This window comes from Anabrus simplex, chromosome 2 (assembly GCF_040414725.1).
Source record: "Anabrus simplex isolate iqAnaSimp1 chromosome 2, ASM4041472v1, whole genome shotgun sequence".
In the NCBI taxonomy this organism is placed as follows: domain Eukaryota; kingdom Metazoa; phylum Arthropoda; class Insecta; order Orthoptera; family Tettigoniidae; genus Anabrus; species Anabrus simplex.
The window spans coordinates 312810634-312829947 of record NC_090266.1 but is presented as its reverse complement, the minus strand read 5'-3'; the positions used below and the strand labels follow the sequence as shown (position 1 = coordinate 312829947).

The 19314-nt window shown below is 42.3% G+C and overlaps 1 protein-coding gene across 4 annotated transcripts in view; it reads right to left on the bottom strand.

The window, feature by feature from the left end:
• Positions 1 to 1485: 1485 nt before the first annotated feature.
• The window catches only part of Magi (membrane associated guanylate kinase, WW and PDZ domain containing protein magi), a 670891-nt gene continuing 653062 nt past the window's right edge, over positions 1486 to 19314 (bottom strand). For all 4 annotated transcript variants that reach the window (XM_068226155.1, XM_067140637.2, XM_068226156.1 and 1 more), the window contains one exon: positions 1486 to 3040. In XM_068226155.1, coding sequence (XP_068082256.1) covers positions 2895 to 3040 — 146 coding nt within the window. In that variant the 3' untranslated portion in view covers positions 1486 to 2894. The remainder of the gene's footprint in view (positions 3041 to 19314) is intronic.

The window sequence follows — 19314 nt, the reverse complement described above, 5'->3', positions numbered from 1 at the left end:
ATGTATGTATGTATGTTTATCTACTATCACAATATAAAATAAACCAAATACATGATTTCGCTACTTGACCCAGGTTAGCGGCCTTAATGTCTGGCTGTTAGAAGAACGATTCCCTGTTTCTGCTCTGCAGTGCTCTCGAATGTTGCCGAACAGATATTTCGTCCTTTCTGCAGTCACACCTTTTCTTAGGTATGTTCTGAGGAAGATAATCTGTCTCGCAAAACTTCAAAATTACAAGTGGACAGTCCAATTTTTGCCACCAGGTAATGTCCCCGGGTATATTCTTTTTCACAGTAAAATGACCGAAAGACGTGATCTAAGGAACTCTTTTTCCAACCATGTTGCCAGCTTTGCCAGTTTTTCCGATGACACCTTTGTTAAAATTTGACTCGGTGGTGCTACCTTAAATGAACAAGACAATATCTGTCGCGCGATACTTCCTTCTCATAAGACCAAAAGTCCAGTAAAAAAAAAAAAAAAAAAATCGTATGACCTACTGGCAGAAAAGAAATAGTTATTTCTTCATGTAAACCTGACATAACTCTCCACGTAGTGATGTTATTTTTACTTTGTGCAACGCACTTATCAGCATGTCCACGCAGCTAAGAACTTTATCGAATGACTGAGTAATTATCCTTATTCACCTTACTTGCAACATTTGATTTTATTCCACCACACACAAACATCATCTCACATTCCGATATCCACACCATGAGTTGATCACCCTACTAGGCAGCACTTGAACAATGAATAGAATGCTACAAGAATTAATACTTTGAAAGTGTAACAATTATACCATAAGGCAGCATTTGTTCTGCCAAATCTTGTTCTAATTCAACACTTAATGATTGCTGTTTAGGCTGCCCATATCACTTATTGTTCTCCAACAGGCACATGGAACTAGAATCAATGGTTATGTATTGATAAAATGTGTGTTCCTGAGGTTAAAGGCCAGAGAAACTGAATTGTTAAGAAAATGGTGTTAACTATGTTGCAAAATGTTTTTCTTAAGGATTTTATACTGCTAGTGTTATGGACAAACCACTAGAATGACAGGAAAACCAAGAATGTATACCAACTTTTAATGGTACTGATGACCTATATTATAGTATCCCTCAATTTGTATACAAATTTTTTACAATGTACGAGTCTAATAACCAAATTTTATAACACACATACTAACCTGAGAATTATATCATTGTTTCATTCACAGTATTGACAAAAAATAGCTTTCTCGATAATCATATAAGACAGAAAATTTAAAGTCTGGGAATTTTCAGTTAATAATGTTAGCACCAATTCAAATTACCACCATCAATCAACTGAGTATCTTCTTGGACTTGGTTATGTTTTAACTTTACATTTTGTTTCTATGTTATAATTATACATAGTATTAGTTGATCCATACTTACAAGTACACTGTGCTCTGACAACCACATTTTCAGATCCTGGCACAATGTGTTTAAATATACAAAAGGACCTCACTCATGTATTCAAATTATGTTTAATTTACAAATAATATATTACAACTTAAAGTTATATAAAATCTTACAATGAAAGGAAACAATTTTTGTCTCATTCTATTTACATATATACACATGAACTGTACAATTTTATTAACATTTTATGTCCACTTGTGAAATGAACAGAAGTTATTGCATTAATGAACACAATAAGGGTAACCTAACTGAAAAAAACCGAATTAATTCTTAAGAACAATATACATACTTCTTTCTTAGGCCTTCCGAGCAGGAAAAAAAATCTGACTCTGATTTCCATGCCAGTAAGGTATAGCATGACTTCGATTTCAATGACAGCTTACTACTAACACACTTCTTCCAAATTTTTGTTCTCAATGATTATTTCAAATGATTGATCTTCACATACTAAAAATGTAATTATTAACCTTGCCCTTTCCACTAAGATTTCTTGCATTTGGCCACGTTAGATGGTAATCAGTGCAGATACCAGAAGAAATCCAGGGCAGTATTCAAGTAACATTTGTTCAAAATAAATAGTACTTCTTCTGTAATTAAAGATCACTAGTTTGCATAAATAATTAGATTTTTATCAAAGCTAAATTTTAATATCAGTATAAGAAAACAATTTTCCTTGACTGTAAATGGTTTGAAACACTTCCTGACTGAAAGATATTAGGGACTAGGATAAACATTTAGCATGTTCCAAAGGTGGAATTGTTAAAAAAAATAAAAATTGGCCAATACATCAAAAATAAATTTTAAAATCATATAAATATGGGCTGAATCTATGCAGAATCGATTGCCAATTCAGCCAAAGTATAATGCCCATAACATTACTATTTACAAAGCCTGATTTATGTATAAACAAAAGAATTCTTGCTTCATTTTCCACAATGCAGCTACTGGAATTTCCCATAAAAACCAAACAACGTTTTGCTCTTGTAATAAGATCAAACACATGACCAGTCACATTTAGAGTGGCACCATTTGTTCTTTCTACAAGTCCTTAGTCCTCTGCTTAAGTGACTGTAAGTCACTAAAATCACCTTTCTCCAAAACAGATGACTACGACAGCGATAATGATGATGATGATGATGATGCTGCTGCTACTACTACTAATAATAATAATAATAATGAAGTAACATGGATTTCAGTGTTATATGCAAGATATTATGTCAAAAATGATGCAATATTAAATTAAAACTATCAAATAAATCATAGAACACTAGCCTTTTAAATGCAGCATTGGCAACACATCAAAATCACTGGAGCAATATACCATACTGACAGATGTGCTCTTAAGAAGTCCATTAGAGCAGGCCAGTAAAATATTAAAACATTAAAAATATTTGGCAAATATCAGTCAAGATCATGTTGCTTTGGAGGAGCAAGGGGAAGATGCTCTCGTTTATGTCAGCTCTGGTTGTAGCGTTCCCAGTAGTTAGGATCACAAGGAGAATTGTGTCGAACAGGACCATTGGGTTGAGCCAGGGAGCTCCCAGGTCGGAAAGCTGACGGTGCCAGAGGATTTGCAGTCGTTGATGTTGTCCCGGTTTCATCTGAAAGTTTTAAATAATTAGAATTAGTGTACGTGCAGAAGTTGGGGAGAAAGATCAGTAAATATTCATACACTTGTGAAGACCAACTTCTGGCCCAACACTTATCTAAATATAATCTAGGGACGATGAGTTCAAGCCACACTGTCAACATCCCTGTACATAGTTTCCCATTTTCACATGAAGCAAATTCTTGTGCTGTACCTTCCCAGTTTTAGCTCCTTACTATCCCAACACTGCCAAACATTTACCTATGATAATGCAACTTTAAAAATCTAAGGATGGCCATCTTATCTTTATAGGAGTGTCTAAAACCACAGCAGATTAATTTGAAAAAAAATAAAAATAAATATCCAGTTACATCCTAACAACAATACATTCTTTTAATCCAAAACATTTAAAAGTTAAACAATACGTAATGAGTAAGGACAAGTGAAATATGAAATTTCATAATTTAAACCATGGCTGCTAGCACTCTGGAAAGTAGGATAATTACGAATGGTAAAGTTAAAATGGCAATGCACGCCAAAAAAAGTTAATATTTAATGAAAATCTCCATTCTGCTTCATATTTTGAAGTAAAGTTTACAAAATTTCCATCCATTAATATTTCCATTAACAACTGACATTTTCTTTACTGGCACTTCCCTTATATAAATGATGAAAACATGGAATATTTTAACGAATATTTTGTTATATTTGTTGTGATGTTTTTATTATTTTTTGGGCAGGTGATTGCCAGTTTCAACTCTCAATCAAGTAATTGTGTGCCACTTGCAGAGGAGGAATTTTTCAGCAAGAAACATGTAAGGAAACCTAGCATACATACCGGCATTTTTTTTAAACAATTGGCTTTATTACAAGTAACAACTCTCATTATTGTTCCATATTGAAGATGACGTTAGGCATAGATATCAAGGATAATTTAATAAAAAGCCACCTATTCAATACTTTCCACGTTTAATGTGGTTATTATCTACAGGCTGAAGATGCCCAAAATAATGGGTGAAACATGTACCTGACCAAATAAGTCTACATAAAATCATGTAGATAATAACCACATTAAACGTGGAAAGTATTGAATAGGTGGTTTTTTATTAAATTATCCTTGATATCTATGCCTAATTGGCTTTATGTCGCACAGACACAGATAGGTCTTATGGCAACGATGGGATATGAAAGGGCTAGGAGTGGGAAGGAAGCGGTCATGGCCTTAATTAAGGAACAGCCCCAGCATCTCCCGAAATCAAGTTCACAGCTGCGCGCCACTAAACACACAGCCAACTTGCTCGGTTAGGCACATTTTGCCAGAGAACTTACTATGATGGAGAAGTATGAAACAAAGAATTTTCTACTGCTGACATTAGTCCAGTATTTAGAAGGCCTGTCAGAAGAATTGGTTCACGTTCCAGGGGTTCCAAAAAATTATCTTTACTGCTGGAAAATAATCCATTATACAGTACTAACCTTCGAATTAGTAAAGGTGCTTTAAGGTAAGAGCAGTGAAATACCAGCAAATATTAAGCTACCAAATATAGCATGACACAAGTATGCACCCATTACATCATGTGATGTGGAACGATCTTTCATATTGTACAAAATATTTACAAACAGAAGACACAACCCTTGCTAGTAAATATTGAGAAGCTACTTCTATCATATTACAATTCTTATTAACCTTGTGTTAGTCCACTAGGGTAAATTTCTACTTCAGTGGTATACACTGATCAGCCAGAACATTATGACCACCTACTTAATAACGGATAACAGCAGCAACAAGTCTTGGCATGGAAGCAATGAGGCCTTGGTTGGTCGTTGGAGGGAGTTGGCACCACATCTGCACACACGTCACCTAATTCCCGTAAATTCTGGGGAGGGGGCGATGAGCTCTGACGCTATGTTCAATCTCATCCCAGATGGGTTCGATTGGGTTAAGATCTGGCGTGTTGGGTGTCCAGTGCATCAATTGCAACTCACCACAGTGTTCCTCAAACCACTCCATCACACTTGGCCTTGTGACATGGCACATTATCTTGTTGAAAAATGCCACTGCCATTGGGAAACATGATCGTCATGAAGGGGTGTACGTGGTCTGCAACCAGTGTACAATACTTCTCAGCCATCATAGTGCCTTGCATGAGCTCCACTGGACCTATGGATGCCCAAGTGAATGTTCCCCAGAGCATAATTGAGCCGCCACCAGCTTGTCTCCGTCCTGCCTATAGGTGTCAAGGAGCTGTTCCCCTGAAAGACGACTGATTCGCACCCTCCCATCGGCATGATGAAAAAGGTATCGGATCCACCAGACCATGCAACGCTCTGCCACTGCCCCAATATCCAGTAACGATGGTCAAGTGCCTATTTCAGTCGTAGTTGCCGATGTCATGCTGTTAACATTGGCACATGCATGGGTTGTCAGCTGCGGAGTTTCATCCTTAAGAGTGTTGTGTACTGTGTGTACAGACATACTTGTACTCTGCCCAGCATTAGTCTGATGTTAGTTCTGCCACAGTTTGCCGCCTGTCCTGTTTTACCAGTCTGCCCAGCTTATGTCGTCCGACATCTGTAATGAGGGGTGGCCGTCCAACCCCTCGATGTTTGGATGTGGTTTCACCTCGGTTTCGCCAATTGTTGAAGATACTCACCACAGCACTCCCCAAACACCCGACAAGTCATGCAGTTAATTAAGAACTAGTATTAGGTTTAATGGTCCACCCAATCAATAGACTTCACTTTACAAGTGAGAACACATTCAATGTTAAAAACTGTTATACATTCTTTGGTGCATGTTTCATCTAATTTAGGACTTCTTCAGCCATAGCGTCCCGTATCTAATTAAAATACATAATTATTACTGTCTAATAATTTAAAATGGATGAACCCATGTCCTTTCTGAAATGTTTGAAAATACACTGGAAACAATACAAACTATTTTTCTATAAAACTCTCCATCACTTCCTTCACATGTTGAAATTTGATTCTAAACAATATTTCTTGAGATTTGACGTATGGTACCGGCAGCTTCAGTGTACTGACTAAGGTAGAATTTGAACTTTGGCCTCAGAAATGGGAGAATGGCACCTTATCATCAACTGAAGAATACTGAAGCTTAAAATCTAATGAAAATTTCTTTCAAAAGACAAGGTCTGGAAAGAAAAAGATAGATATATATATACATCTTAGCGGGTTTGAACTCTTAGAAATTGGAAAATGAGTTTTTATTACGATTACGTAACACATCAACTTACCCTCAAAATTGGTGTACCTCTCTACAGCCGGTTCTCATACGAGCCTAGCTCTGACCTGCTTTTCGCCATGCTATTGCGCGTGTTATAATTATTTCCTCTCGCACGGTGCAACTTGGCTGGGGGCGGTAGGATGAAGAACAGCGCTATTAGTAAGGGAAAGGGGAGAATGTTCTGCCTATATGCAGAACGAGTGAGTTGTTTGTTTTAGCGAAGGTAACTTGCACTATAGTAGGTTCGAACCCCACTATCGGCAGCCCTGAAGATGGTTTTCCGTGGTTTACCATTTTCATACCAGGGAAATGCTGGGGCTGTACCTCAATTAACGCCACGGCCACTTCCTTCCCACTCCTAGCCCTTTTCTGTACCATAGTCGCCATAAGACCTATCTGCGTCGGTGCGACTTAAAGCAACTATTAAAAAAAATTAAATTTTTTTTTTGCATGATGATAAAAGTAACGTTATCTGTTCATACAATGGATTTTTATTGTCTTGTAAGTCGTTCAAATGGTTGTTCATGTTATATTTTTTTTCTTGTGCAAGTTGCTTCATGTCGCACCGACACAGATAGGTTTTATGGCGACGATGGGACAGGAAAGGGTTAGAAGTGGGAAGGAAGTGGCCGTGGCCTTATTTAAGCTACAGCCCCAGCATTTGCCTGGTGTGAAAATGGGAAACCATCTTCAGGGCTGCTGACAGTGGGGCTCGAACCCACTATCTTCTGAATACTGGGTGCACTTAAGTGACTGCAGCTATCGAGCTCAGTGTTCGTGTTATAACTCTGGTCCAAACCTATATAAATATTTTCATATATACTCATCAGGTTCCCTTTGCTCACTTTTAATATGGTCAATTCTCTATTTATATCGGTATATTGGTGACCCGCATCTCCCATATGGACAATCATGGCTGAATACTTCCTGTGTCTATTAGCACTGACGTGTTCCTGATACCTAGTCTGAAAGCTCCTGTTTGTCTGACATACGTGACAAAGCGTTGATAGCACTAAAGTTTGTAAATTCCTGAACCAAAATAATTTTCTTTACTGTAATTTACACTATTATGGTTGTAAAATAAATGACCATTATTGTTCTTTGTTAAAAATGAAACCTGATAGTCGTGTTTAAATAATTTTGTGATTTGGAAAATCCCTGGGTTTGTAAATGTAAAAGTAGCGTACTTTAAATTCTTGCGATTCTCTGGTGCTAGTCTTATGTTGTTCTTTCTTTTTACTTTACTTATAATTTTATTAATAGTATTAACAATCTTCTGCATAAAAAGTAATTCTTTATTTCTTTCCGTACGTGATAAAGGCAAATTGAAGGCTCGATAAGCCATACTAAAATAAGCAGCCCTCTTATGACTCCCAGGATATAAGAATAATTCTTAATGGTCACCGGAGTAAACATATCCTTTCTATATACTTTTTAAGGCAACTTACTGAGTTCCCTCTTCACAGTCACACCAAAGAAATTTAAAGTATTATCCTTCTCTTTTTCAACTGTAAATTTAATTCTCTCATTCTCTCATCTAATGAATTTAAAAATTGTAAAACATTGTTACTATTATTATAATGTTTATCTATTATTACAAAAGTATCATCTACGAATTGTGTCCTAAAATCCAAACCTTGAATGCGTCCAATTATTTTCTGGTGTTATAAATGGTCTAAATAAATACTAGCCAGGATACCCGAGGCTGGTGCTCCCATTAGTAATCAATCCCTCTTGACTATAAATAGTGTTGTTGAACGTAAAATAATTGTTTTTTGTGACAAACTCCTGAATTTTCATGAATTGTTTAATTTCTAATTTCCCCAGTTGACCTTGAGTACTTAAATTCATTCTAATATCTATTGTTTTACTGTCTGGGATATTTGCATACATATTAGTTATGTCATATGAACATAAGTAATGATGTGGAAAAGTTTGAAACTTTCCAAACAATTACAAAAAACTACTGAATTCCTTATTATTGATTTATTACAAAACTTATAGTTGTTAGAAAGAAATTTGTGTATAAATTTGGAGATTTTATATGTAGGACTGTTCTTGCAATTAATAATAGTCTGACAGGTATTCCTACTTTATGGATTTTAGGCAATGCTCTAGCCATAGGTAACCTGGAGTTCATATTTATCATCCTCTGAATTTTATCTTCATTGAGGATAAACGTAGAATTTCTCAATAACGATTTTGAACCTCATTGTGTCCTAGCTGTGGGGGGAATTTTAACCTTAATTGGTTAATTTCGCTGGCACGGGGGCTGGGTGTATGTGTCGTCTTCATCATCATTTCATCCTCATCACGACGCGCAGGTCACCTACGGGTGTCAAATCGAAAGACCTGCATCTGGCGGGCCGAACTTGTCCTCGGACACTCCCGGCACTAAAAGCCATACGCCATTTCTTTCTATGTGGGGTTCTTATTAACTCTGGAAAACAACTTGTTAGAAAAAAAAAACCTTTGTCTTTTCAATAAAATCTTTTCTATCCAATATGACCATACAATTGCCCTTATCAGCCTTAGTTGTGATAATGCCGGTTTCTTTTATTTTATTCCTAAGATCCTTGTTACATTTAACTTTGTCTAATGGAATATTGGTTTTGAGCCGACTAACTGAGGGAGTCTTTTCTTTATTTCATACATAAGATCATCCTGAGAGTTCACAGGAAGTTTAGATTCAGCTTCGGCGATAGTTGTAATAATATCATCTCCCCCCCCCATTTGCTTTACGTTGCACCGACACAGATAGATCTTATGGCGACAATATCATCTCTGTTAAAACTTGGCCAATTCAATTTAGGTCCTCTATTAAGAGTGTGTAATTCTTGGCCTGTGAAATGCACTCCAGAGAGGTTTCTGACCAAATTGACTGAAATTAACTTGTCTTGAACAGTTAACTGATTAATTTCAGATTTTCTATTATTATTATTATTATTATTATTATTATTATTATTATTATTAAGAACCTCCGTATCATATTTAGCCCTTTTGAGATTATTTAATTTCTTGTCCAATGTGGCTTGTTTCTTACTTAAGATACTTCTAAATTTTATTTTTAATATGACATTGGAATGAATTCCATTCTAATGGGACCAACCATAGGGGGGGCCTCGAGACGAGCTAAATACAACCTTTCATTTAAAAAGGATTTCTTTCTGTAAAGAAATTTAATCTCTTTTCTTAACCGTAAGTGGTTGACTTTGTTTTGAATCGAAAGATGAAAATGGGTAGATATTTATATATATATATATATATATATACACACTGAATGACAGAGCAAATGCAACACCAAGAAGGAGTGGTCAGAACTTTATGCCAATTGCAGGGTAGACTGACGTCACTGAGGTATGCTCATGATGTGAAATGCGCCGCTGTGCTGCGCACGTAGCAAACGATAAATGGGACACGGCGTTGGCGAATGGCCCACTTCGTACCGTGATTTCTCAGCCGACAGTCATTGTAGAACGTGTTGTCGTGTGCCACAGGACACGTGTATAGCTAAGAATGCCAGGCCGCCGTCAACGGAGGCATTTCCAGCAGACAGACGACTTTACGAGGGGTATGGTGATCGGGCTGAGAAGGGCAGGTTGGTCGCTTCGTCAAATCGCAGCCGATACCCATAGGGATGTGTCCACGGTGCAGCGCCTGTGGCGAAGATGGTTGGCGCAGGGACATGTGGCACGTGCGAGGGGTCTAGGCGCAGCCCGAGTGACGTCAGCACGCGAGGATTGGCGCATCCGCCGCCAAGCGGTGGCAGCCCCGCACGCCACGTCAACCGCCATTCTTCAGCATGTGCAAGACACCCTGGCTGTTCCAATATCGACCAGAACAATTTCCCGTCGATTGGTTGAAGGAGGCCTGCACTCCCGGCGTCCGCTCAGAAGACTACCATTGACTCCACAGCATAGACGTGCACGCCTGGCATGGTGCCGGGCTAGAGCGACTTGGATGAGGGAATGGCGGAACGTCGTGTTCTCCGATGAGTCACGCTTCTGTTCTGTCGGTGATAGTCACCGCCGACGAGTGTGGCGTCGGCGTGGAGAAAGGTCAAATCCGGCAGTAACTGTGGAGCACCCTACCGCTAGACAACGCGGCATCATGGTTTGGGGCGCTATTGCGTATGATTCCACGTCACCTCTAGTGCGTATTCAAGGCACGTTAAATGCCCACTGCTACGTGCAGCATGTGCACTCCCGTATCTTCAGGGGCTGCCCAATGCTCTGTTTCAGCAGGATAATGCCCGCCCACACACTGCTCGCATCTCCCAACAGGCTCTACGAGGTGTACAGATGCTTCCGTGGCCAGCGTACTCTCCGGATCTCTCACCAATCAAACACGTGTGGGATCTCATTGGACGCCGTTTGCAAACTCTGCCCCAGCCTCGTACGGACGACCAACTGTGGCAAATGGTTGACAGAGAATGGAGAACCATCCCTCAGGACACCATCGGCACTCTTATTGACTCTGTACCTCGACGTGTTTCTGCGTGCATCGCCGCTCGCGGTGGTCCTACATCCCACCGAGTCGATGCCGTGCGCATTGTGTAACCTGCATATCGGTTTGAAATAAACATCAATTATTTGTCCGTGCCGTCTCTGTTTTTCCCCCAACTTTCATCCCTTTCGAACCACTCCTTCTTGGTGTTGCATTTGCTCTGTCAGTCAGTGTACATACATACATACATACATACATACATACATACATACATACATACATACAGTGGAACCTTGGATTGCGAGCATAATTCGTTCTGGCAACATGCTTGTAATCCAAAGCACTCGTATAATCAAAGCAAGTTTTCCCATAAGGAACAAATGAAACGCAGATGATTCGTCCACAACACAAAAATATTTATTCACATACCATTTCTAAAACAAAATATAGCATAAAACAAATTAAAATGCACTTTTCCTTACAACAGAATCATTGTTGGTGTGAGGGAGATGGGACATGACATGAGAAGAGTTACTGTGTAGCACGAATTTCACTAACGGAATCACTGCTATCTGTTGGCTCACTGGAATTGTTTTCTTTTTGTGCAACTTTAATGATGAACCTGTTCAGCGACCATTGCTTTCGTCTCTTTTTGACGATTTCACGAAAATGTGACATTGCATTGTCACTGAAGTGATTCATCGCTCGCACTGCTAAGGCCTTATTTGGGTGGTGTTTTTCTACAAAATTTTGCACCGTTTCCCACATTTTGCACTTCTCCCGAATCTCAGTTGAAGTGAGAAATCCCATTGACTTTTCCTCCTTTTCTTCCCTGGAGGAGATCTCCATAACCTCCTCCTATTGTTTGTGATGCAGGTCCATCTTTTTGTTAGTGGTCAGTTCCTGGCTCTTGAATGTCCACGTCATTCACCTCCAGCCCCACAGTCCTCCGTAAGGACACCATTTCATCGACAATCAGCAGCTCACTGTCACGAACAATCCCCTCAAAGTCACGTCCAAGAACACAGTCAGGCCACAGCTTTCCCCAAGCGGAAGTGAGAGTTCTCTTGACGACTCCATCCCAGGTTTTATCGATGATCTTCGGGCAGTTCACGATGGGGAAATGATTTATCCCAAATTCTCAGAGGGTAACGTTTGTTTTTTCCGTCACTTTGAAGCATCGCTGAAATAGTGCTTTGGTGTATAGCTTCTTGCAGTTCGAAATGACTTGCTGATCCATAGGCTGGAGTAGCGGAGTAGTGTTGGGAGGAAGGAACTTAACCTTAACGAACTTGAATTCCTCCAGTAAGTTGTCCTCAAGACTTCAAGGCCTGCAGGATTAGCGGGAGCATTGTCCATAACTAGCAAGATTTTGAGCGGCAGATTATTTTCTGAAAGGTATTTCTTCACTACAGGACTAAGGATCTCATTCATCCATTCAACAAACGAACAGGGGAGGGGAAAACATAGGCACACGTGATGCTCGTATTGCGGAACCTCACTCGCTTATCAAGTTACAATTTATTTAAAATGTTTGCTCGTCTTGCAAAACACTCGTAGACCAAGTTACTCGCATTCCGAGGTTTCACTGTATATACATATAAAATAACATGTCCTGACTGACCGACTGATTCATCATTGGCTCAGTTATTGAGATATCAGTATCCTAATAAAAATAATTCAACCCCATTTTCCGTCCTTTTCTGAAGAAAAAAAAATTACATGTTCCTGTATTTTGGAAGATTAAGAATACCTAGTGGTCAGCCTGCCGGACGTCGGAAAACGGGACCTAGTTCCACCACCCCGAGCGAAGAGGAAGGAAGAAGGGGAGAAAGAAATGGACTCGGTGGATGGCACCACCTGAAGTCCAACCCCCTTCTGGGCAAGCGGGCAAATTGGACTCTGACTCGGATAAAGCTCAACTGGTGATGGACCTGTCAGGTACATTCCGGAAGGCCGACTCTGAAAGCTGGGAGGGAGAGGTGCTATGCACGCCCAGGGTGACCGAACCCGTGGACCCAGCCACCCAGCCAGGAAACCAGGGTGACGGTTTCAGGGAGGCCAAGGGGGAGAAGATGAGGAAGGGGAAAGGGAAAGCACCCGCAGCCCCAGAGCCGCAAGGCCCAGAAAGGAAGGGTTCCCAAACTAAGTACCCGAGCCGATAGCTCCACAGACACCACCACAAACACTATACAGCCACCACACACCAAGCCACAGAACACAACACACGAGGCAGACACAGCAGAAACTGCCTCAACCACCAGAACCAACAAAAACAACCACCCTTAATGGGTCAACCCCCCACCCCTTACACTCTACACCAATGACACAAAGACAAAAGAAATGGAGCACCTCAAAAAGCTGCCTCACGAACAGAGGAACTATTACTTCTCCAAGCCGAGAGCAGACGCACACGAGCGATCCAGCTGCATATAACAAGCTTCCAGAGCTACGAAATTGTTATCTGCGTGCTGAGATAGTTAAATATTAAATTTGTAAGAATATTGCCCAACAGCACTATGAAGCCATTCATGGCGAGGACGGCCATAAACTCACATAATGCGGAGGAAATCCAGTTTGCGATGAAATCACAGGGTATCCCCGCATTCTACGTGGTGCGGATGCGAACAGGGAATAGGCCAGCCAAAGGCCACCTATTCCTAGTTGCCATGGCGGACACCCCAGGAGCGGACAACCTGAGGAAAATGCGACACCTATTAAATATGCTGGAGTCAGTCGAACCGTATCCCCCACCAGCCACTGGCCCCCAATGTGGAGTGTGTCAGAGGCACGGGTATTCAGGGGCGGCCTGCCGACTGGATCCCAGATGCGCCGCCTCCCGTTTGTCTCGCGACTGGCCCCACGGCAGGGACCCCGCGCACTCTAAGTGCGCTAACTGCGGGGGGGAAACACGTGGCTAATTTCATGGAATGTCCCAGCCGCAGGTAATAAGAAGCCACTTTTCAAGGCAAAGAGCAAAAGGGTGACGAGCATGGCGACCCTAAAGCCCAAGCTGGCCCCTCAGGCAACAGGAACCAAGGCCCTTCAGGCAAAAAGGACCCTTCAGGTCTCGCAGGTCCCTGGGCAAAAATGGCCAAAAACAAGGACCATTAGGCGGAGGTAAACTAAATTTGCAACCCCCCACGGACAGAGGGTGAACCCAACCCCGGGCCCTCAGCCCAACCACCCCCCACTACTGTCCTAAATAAGACCTCCAAGAACAACAGAAACAAGAAGGCCCAGCCCCCTACAACACGCAACAGGAAGGTCAAGCCCACGCACCCGCAAGAAACCTGCCGCCAGCAAACCGGCATCTGCTACACTGCTCTCCCCCCACCATCCTCGCCCATCACACCACCTACACCAGAAACACAAAACCAGGTTCTGCAGCCCACAGGGAACATGGCAGGAGGGGCGTTCAAGGAAAGGTTAGACAAAATCCTGAAAAACGTTTTCCCGAACTTGAACCTCACCGCAATCAGAACCACTGGAGTTACGATAGTCAACATGTTGGCTGCGGCCCTGTCATTGCCCTGGCTAAGGGACCTGGTGAATGCGATCTCTAACCTCCTAACCCAGGATGCTTGAACAACCAGCGATGATGATAATAATAATAATAATAATAATAATAATAATAATAATAACAACAACACCACCAATACGCAGGGGCTTTGAGTATTAATATGAGCTCCAAACCTTCCTAGCCGCGAACTCCATACATGTAGCACTCCTAACGGAAACCTTCCTCCCAACGGGGAAGAAATTCACCATGAGAGGCTACAAAGTACATAGAAGCGACAAGGCTAATCGAGTTGGAGGGGTGGCAGTTCTGGTAAGGAAAGACATCAAACATATGGAGCTAGACTTACCAGACCTGGTCAAACTGGAGGCATGTAGAATTGCCATGCCAGTGTGAGGAACACTCATTAATATCACATCAGCATATGCCAGACCGAAAAGCCTAAACACACAAGACGTACAAACAGTCCTAAGGCTAAACCGAAACACAATACTAGGAGGAGACCTAAATTTGAAACATGGTAACAGCCCCCAGCGAGCCCACATTCCTAGCACCAAAGGGACAGGTCTCTGACATATTAGAAATAGCCCTATTGCGACACATTCCTCAAGGGCATAGCATAACAATAATAAACGATCTAGGGTCAAGGCACCAACCTGTGCTTTTTACCCTTAATGAAAACCCAGAGGAATATGAGAATAACTTCAAGCACCAGCTCAACTATAAAGCAGCCATCTGGGGTAAATTCGAAAGAAAACTGGACTCACATCTACAGGGAACTGAGGACACACAAATAGAAAGCCCAGCCCAAATCGACACCACAGTAAGAACACTAGTAGATGCAATCCAAGAAGCCAGAACAGCGAGCATCCCGGTACACAAACTTAAGCATAACACAGACATCGAGATACCGGCCCACATTAAAGACCTAATACACAAGCACAATCAAGGCAGGCGCAACTGGGCCAGATACCACCGCGATGAAGACCGGGAAGTGAACTGAACAAGAAATCAAGTATCAACACAAAAGTAGCAACCAACATGTACAGGGCCTTAATTAAGCCAACAATCACATACGCAGCACCCGCATGGGGCCACACTGCTATGACAAACCTGGATAAGCTGGAACTAATAGAAAATAAATGCATTCGAGCAGCGGCTAGACTCCCAGCTGACACACCAATACGCCACCTACGTAAAATTGCGAATGCCAGCTCGATAAGACATCATATACGAAAACAAAAACATCAAATGTACACGAAGTCATGGGGTAATAAGATCAATTCACTGGTCAGTGGAATAGGACGCTACAACATCGATCTGCACACAAAATACCCCACTCCGAAACACATTCTGTTCAGCCACAGGGTTGGGAGGCCGGCGGTCCCGAAACACCCCTCTTCTAAGCTGCCACCCACTCACTACTTCGCACCACACAATATTTCGCACACATTCCACACTGCAGACACTTGTATATATTAACGTATCTACAAAGACGCACACGAGATGCTATCAGTTGATACAATTATATTTTCACATATATTTACAAATTAATACACACATAACCTTAATCACGGTACCAAAACAAAAAACACTTCACATCTTGAGCCTTGGCCTGGGTAAGGGATCTCTTCTCGGCCAAAGCTTGCTTCTCTTTGATGTTCTGCTGCTGCTCCCACTCTGCCAGGGAAACAGCTCAATCATCTTGACCTGAAGTGGATGGTGGACGAATCTCCCAATCCCCAGTGCCGTACAGCTGTCGACCAAGAAACAGCTCTGCTGGGGAATAGCCGGTGACATGGTTGATGCGTCGTCGCAGGGCAATGAGTGACTGCGGTATCTGACGGTCCCACAGTCGATGTTCTTTGTCTATCAGGTGGACCCGTAGCATCCTTTTCAGCTCCTGGTTCTGTCGTTCCGTTAAATTTGCCCTTGGGTTTTAGATAGGGGTAGTACAGTGCTCTACATCCCATTCCGTCATCGTTTGCTGCCATTTCCTCGACGTGAACTGACTCCCATTGTCTGAAAGGATGCACCGTGGTCCTGGGACATGACACACATCGAAATCAAATTCTGCGATTAACAGAGCCCATCGCATCAATTTAGATTTTGAGCCAGAGACAGAGTTCAACCATTTGAGAGCGGCGTTATCGGTGTAGAGCTGGAACTTCCTTCCCTCCAAGTAGCCTCTGAATTTGCCCATGGCCCACACCATTCCCTCTCGGCAGTACAGTAGCGTTGTTCTGTGGGAAATAGCTTCCCGCTAGCATACTCGATGTCTCTTCCCCCCCTCACTCCCCTCCTGGAATAACACTGCTCTTAAGCTGGAGCCGCTGGCGTCCGTCTGCAGGCACATCTTCCGTTGAGGGTCGGGATGGGCTAGACTGGGAGCGTTGCATATTGCAGCCTTAATGCCTTGGAATGCTGCCTCTTGCTTGCTGGTCCATCGGAATGGGCGGTTGTTAAGGAGTAGATCGGCGAGTGGTATTGCCTTCTCTTCAAAGTGTGGCACGAAGCTGCTGTACCACCGACACAAGCCAAGGAACTGATGTACTTGTCGTTTGGTCCGCGGGCGTTCAGCTTCTTTGATAGCTCGATTCTTCTCCGGTTGCCTTTCTAAGCCTTCTGAGGTTAGGACATGCCCAAGATATTCTACGCGGGACTGAACGAAGTGGCACTTCTCCACTTGGCAAGTCAGTCCATGAATCTTCAGTCATTCTAGCACTTTCCTCAGATGTACAAGGTGTTCATAAAAATTCTTGCTGTGAATTAAAATGTCAAGATACACTTGGCAAAAATCTCCAACATATCCTGATAATAACTTATCCATCAGTCGCATGAAGGTGGCAGGAGCATTCTTCAAAGGGCATTACTGCAAACTAGTACAATACTTTCGGTGTCATGAAAGCAGTCAGTGGTCTAGAACTTTCCTCAACCTCCACTTGCCAGTATCCAGAGTTGAGATCCAGCGTGCTGTATGTTCTAGACCCACTTACTTGTTTCAGCAAGTCTTTCAGGTCAGGCATGGGGTACGCACCACTAACAGTCTTCTCGTTCAACCTGCGGAAGTCCACACACCATCGATAATCCCCATTCTTCTTCATCAGTAGGATGATAGGTGAAGCCCAACAGGTTGTAGATGGTTCAATGAGACCTTGCCCTTCCATATTTTGAATCTTCTGGATGACAAAGTTGCGTTTATCGGAGTTGATTGGATATGGACGTTGCTTGATGGGTGAGGAAGCGCTGCATTCAATGGTGTGTCCTATTTTATTGGTGATAACTTCCAGTTCAAACGTCGGTTTCAACTTGAGTGTTGATAGTGGAGTGAAAATCACCACAAAAGCGAAGTTTGCCATTAGGTTTCTTAACTACGACGAGTGGAGTATCCATTTACTGGAATTGACGGGAACTACTATACCGTCTGCTATCCATCTCTGTAACTCTTGAGTAACTTGGTCCTGAAGTGCAAGTGGGACTGGACGTGCTTTGAAAAAGCGAGGCTTGGCTCCTGATTTCAGCTGGATATGAGCTGTGTAGTCTTTGGCTGTGCCTAATGTAGAGTCGAAGACTTCTGGAAATTGTTCGAGGAGATCGGTGACACCAGAGGTAGGCTGTAAGGCTGAGACTACATTGACGTCATGAATTTGGAAACCGAATAAATTGAATAGATCCATGCCTAGAATATCAGAGGCAGTGTAGTTATTGACTACGAGCAAGGTAACGACCTTATGAATATCCTTATAGCTGGCAGGAATAGTGAGTTGGCCCTTAATGTCAATTTTCTTCTTGTTAAACGTAACAAGTTGGACGTCAGCAGGAGAGAAAGACGGCGATCCCAAGTTGTGGTACGTAGCAAGGTTGATGATTGAGACAGGTGATCCAGTATCTAACTGAAAATTAGTAGTGTGATCGGGGAAAGAGATCGGAATAATGATCTTGCTAGAATTTCTAGTACGAAGAATAAGATTAATCTGATCCACTTCCATGTCTTGTCGTGTCTTCGTACTAGGTTTCTTTGCCGGTAGAGTACTGGCAGGGCGGGACGTACTTTTACAGACAGTCTTGAGGTGTCCTACTTTGTGACATCGATCACATGTGGCTTTGAAGAAACTGCAGTCACGACGTTTGTGATGCTTAAAACATCCTCTGCAGGAAGGCAGGAGCTGAGGAGTGTTGTGAGAATTGTGCTTCTTCGTAGAAGAGCGAGAATGAACCTGTCGGGCATGCTTGGAAGGGAGCGAGCTGACTTTGCGGTTCGAAGGAGCAGAAGGCGTCTTGGCCGTATGAGATACGTGAGAGACTTCATGTTTCGTAGCTATTTCAGCTGCAGTCTTGGTAGTCATCTCATAGACTGTGGCAATACACTGTACTTCTTCCAAAGAAGGCTTAATACTCTTTACAGCGTCGAAACGGACCTTGTCGTGGGGAGTATGTAGAATAACCATGTCCCTAATGAGTGAGTCTGTGTAAGGCGTGTTACAACCATCCTTGGAACAGGTAAATTTACAACTCTTGGCGAGACCTCGTAATTCCGCAATCCATTCAGTGTGAGTCTGTTGCGGTTTCATCCTGCACTGAAAAAACTTGTAGCGAGCTGCTACGATATGAGGATCTTTAGCATAATTCTCAGTGATATGAGCGAGGAGCTGTGTAAAGGGAACTTCTGATATCTGCTCTTCTGGGCTTAATTTCTGGAGGAGTTCGCAGGTAGGATTTCCTACGGAACTGAGAAAAAGAGCTCGTTGGCGCTTGTCATTCGTGATGGAGTGGCAGATGAAGTGTTGTTGAAGTCTGGCTAAGTACACTGACCATTCTTCTTTTTCCAGGTCGAACGTAGAAAATTGAGGAACGGCGGTGGGCTGTATAGATGCAGAAAGGGCTTGGATTGCTGTAAGCAGTGTTGTCTGCTGTTGCTGCATGAATTGTTGCTGTTGTTGTTGCAAAGCCTGCAGTATAGCCGCTAACTGTTCTGTAGTAGCCATGATGACAGAGGAGATAGGGAGCACAACTTGTGAGACAGCGTGTAAGTAGACCAGCTGGGAGCTTGACCTTCAATCGCTCACCTGTGAGT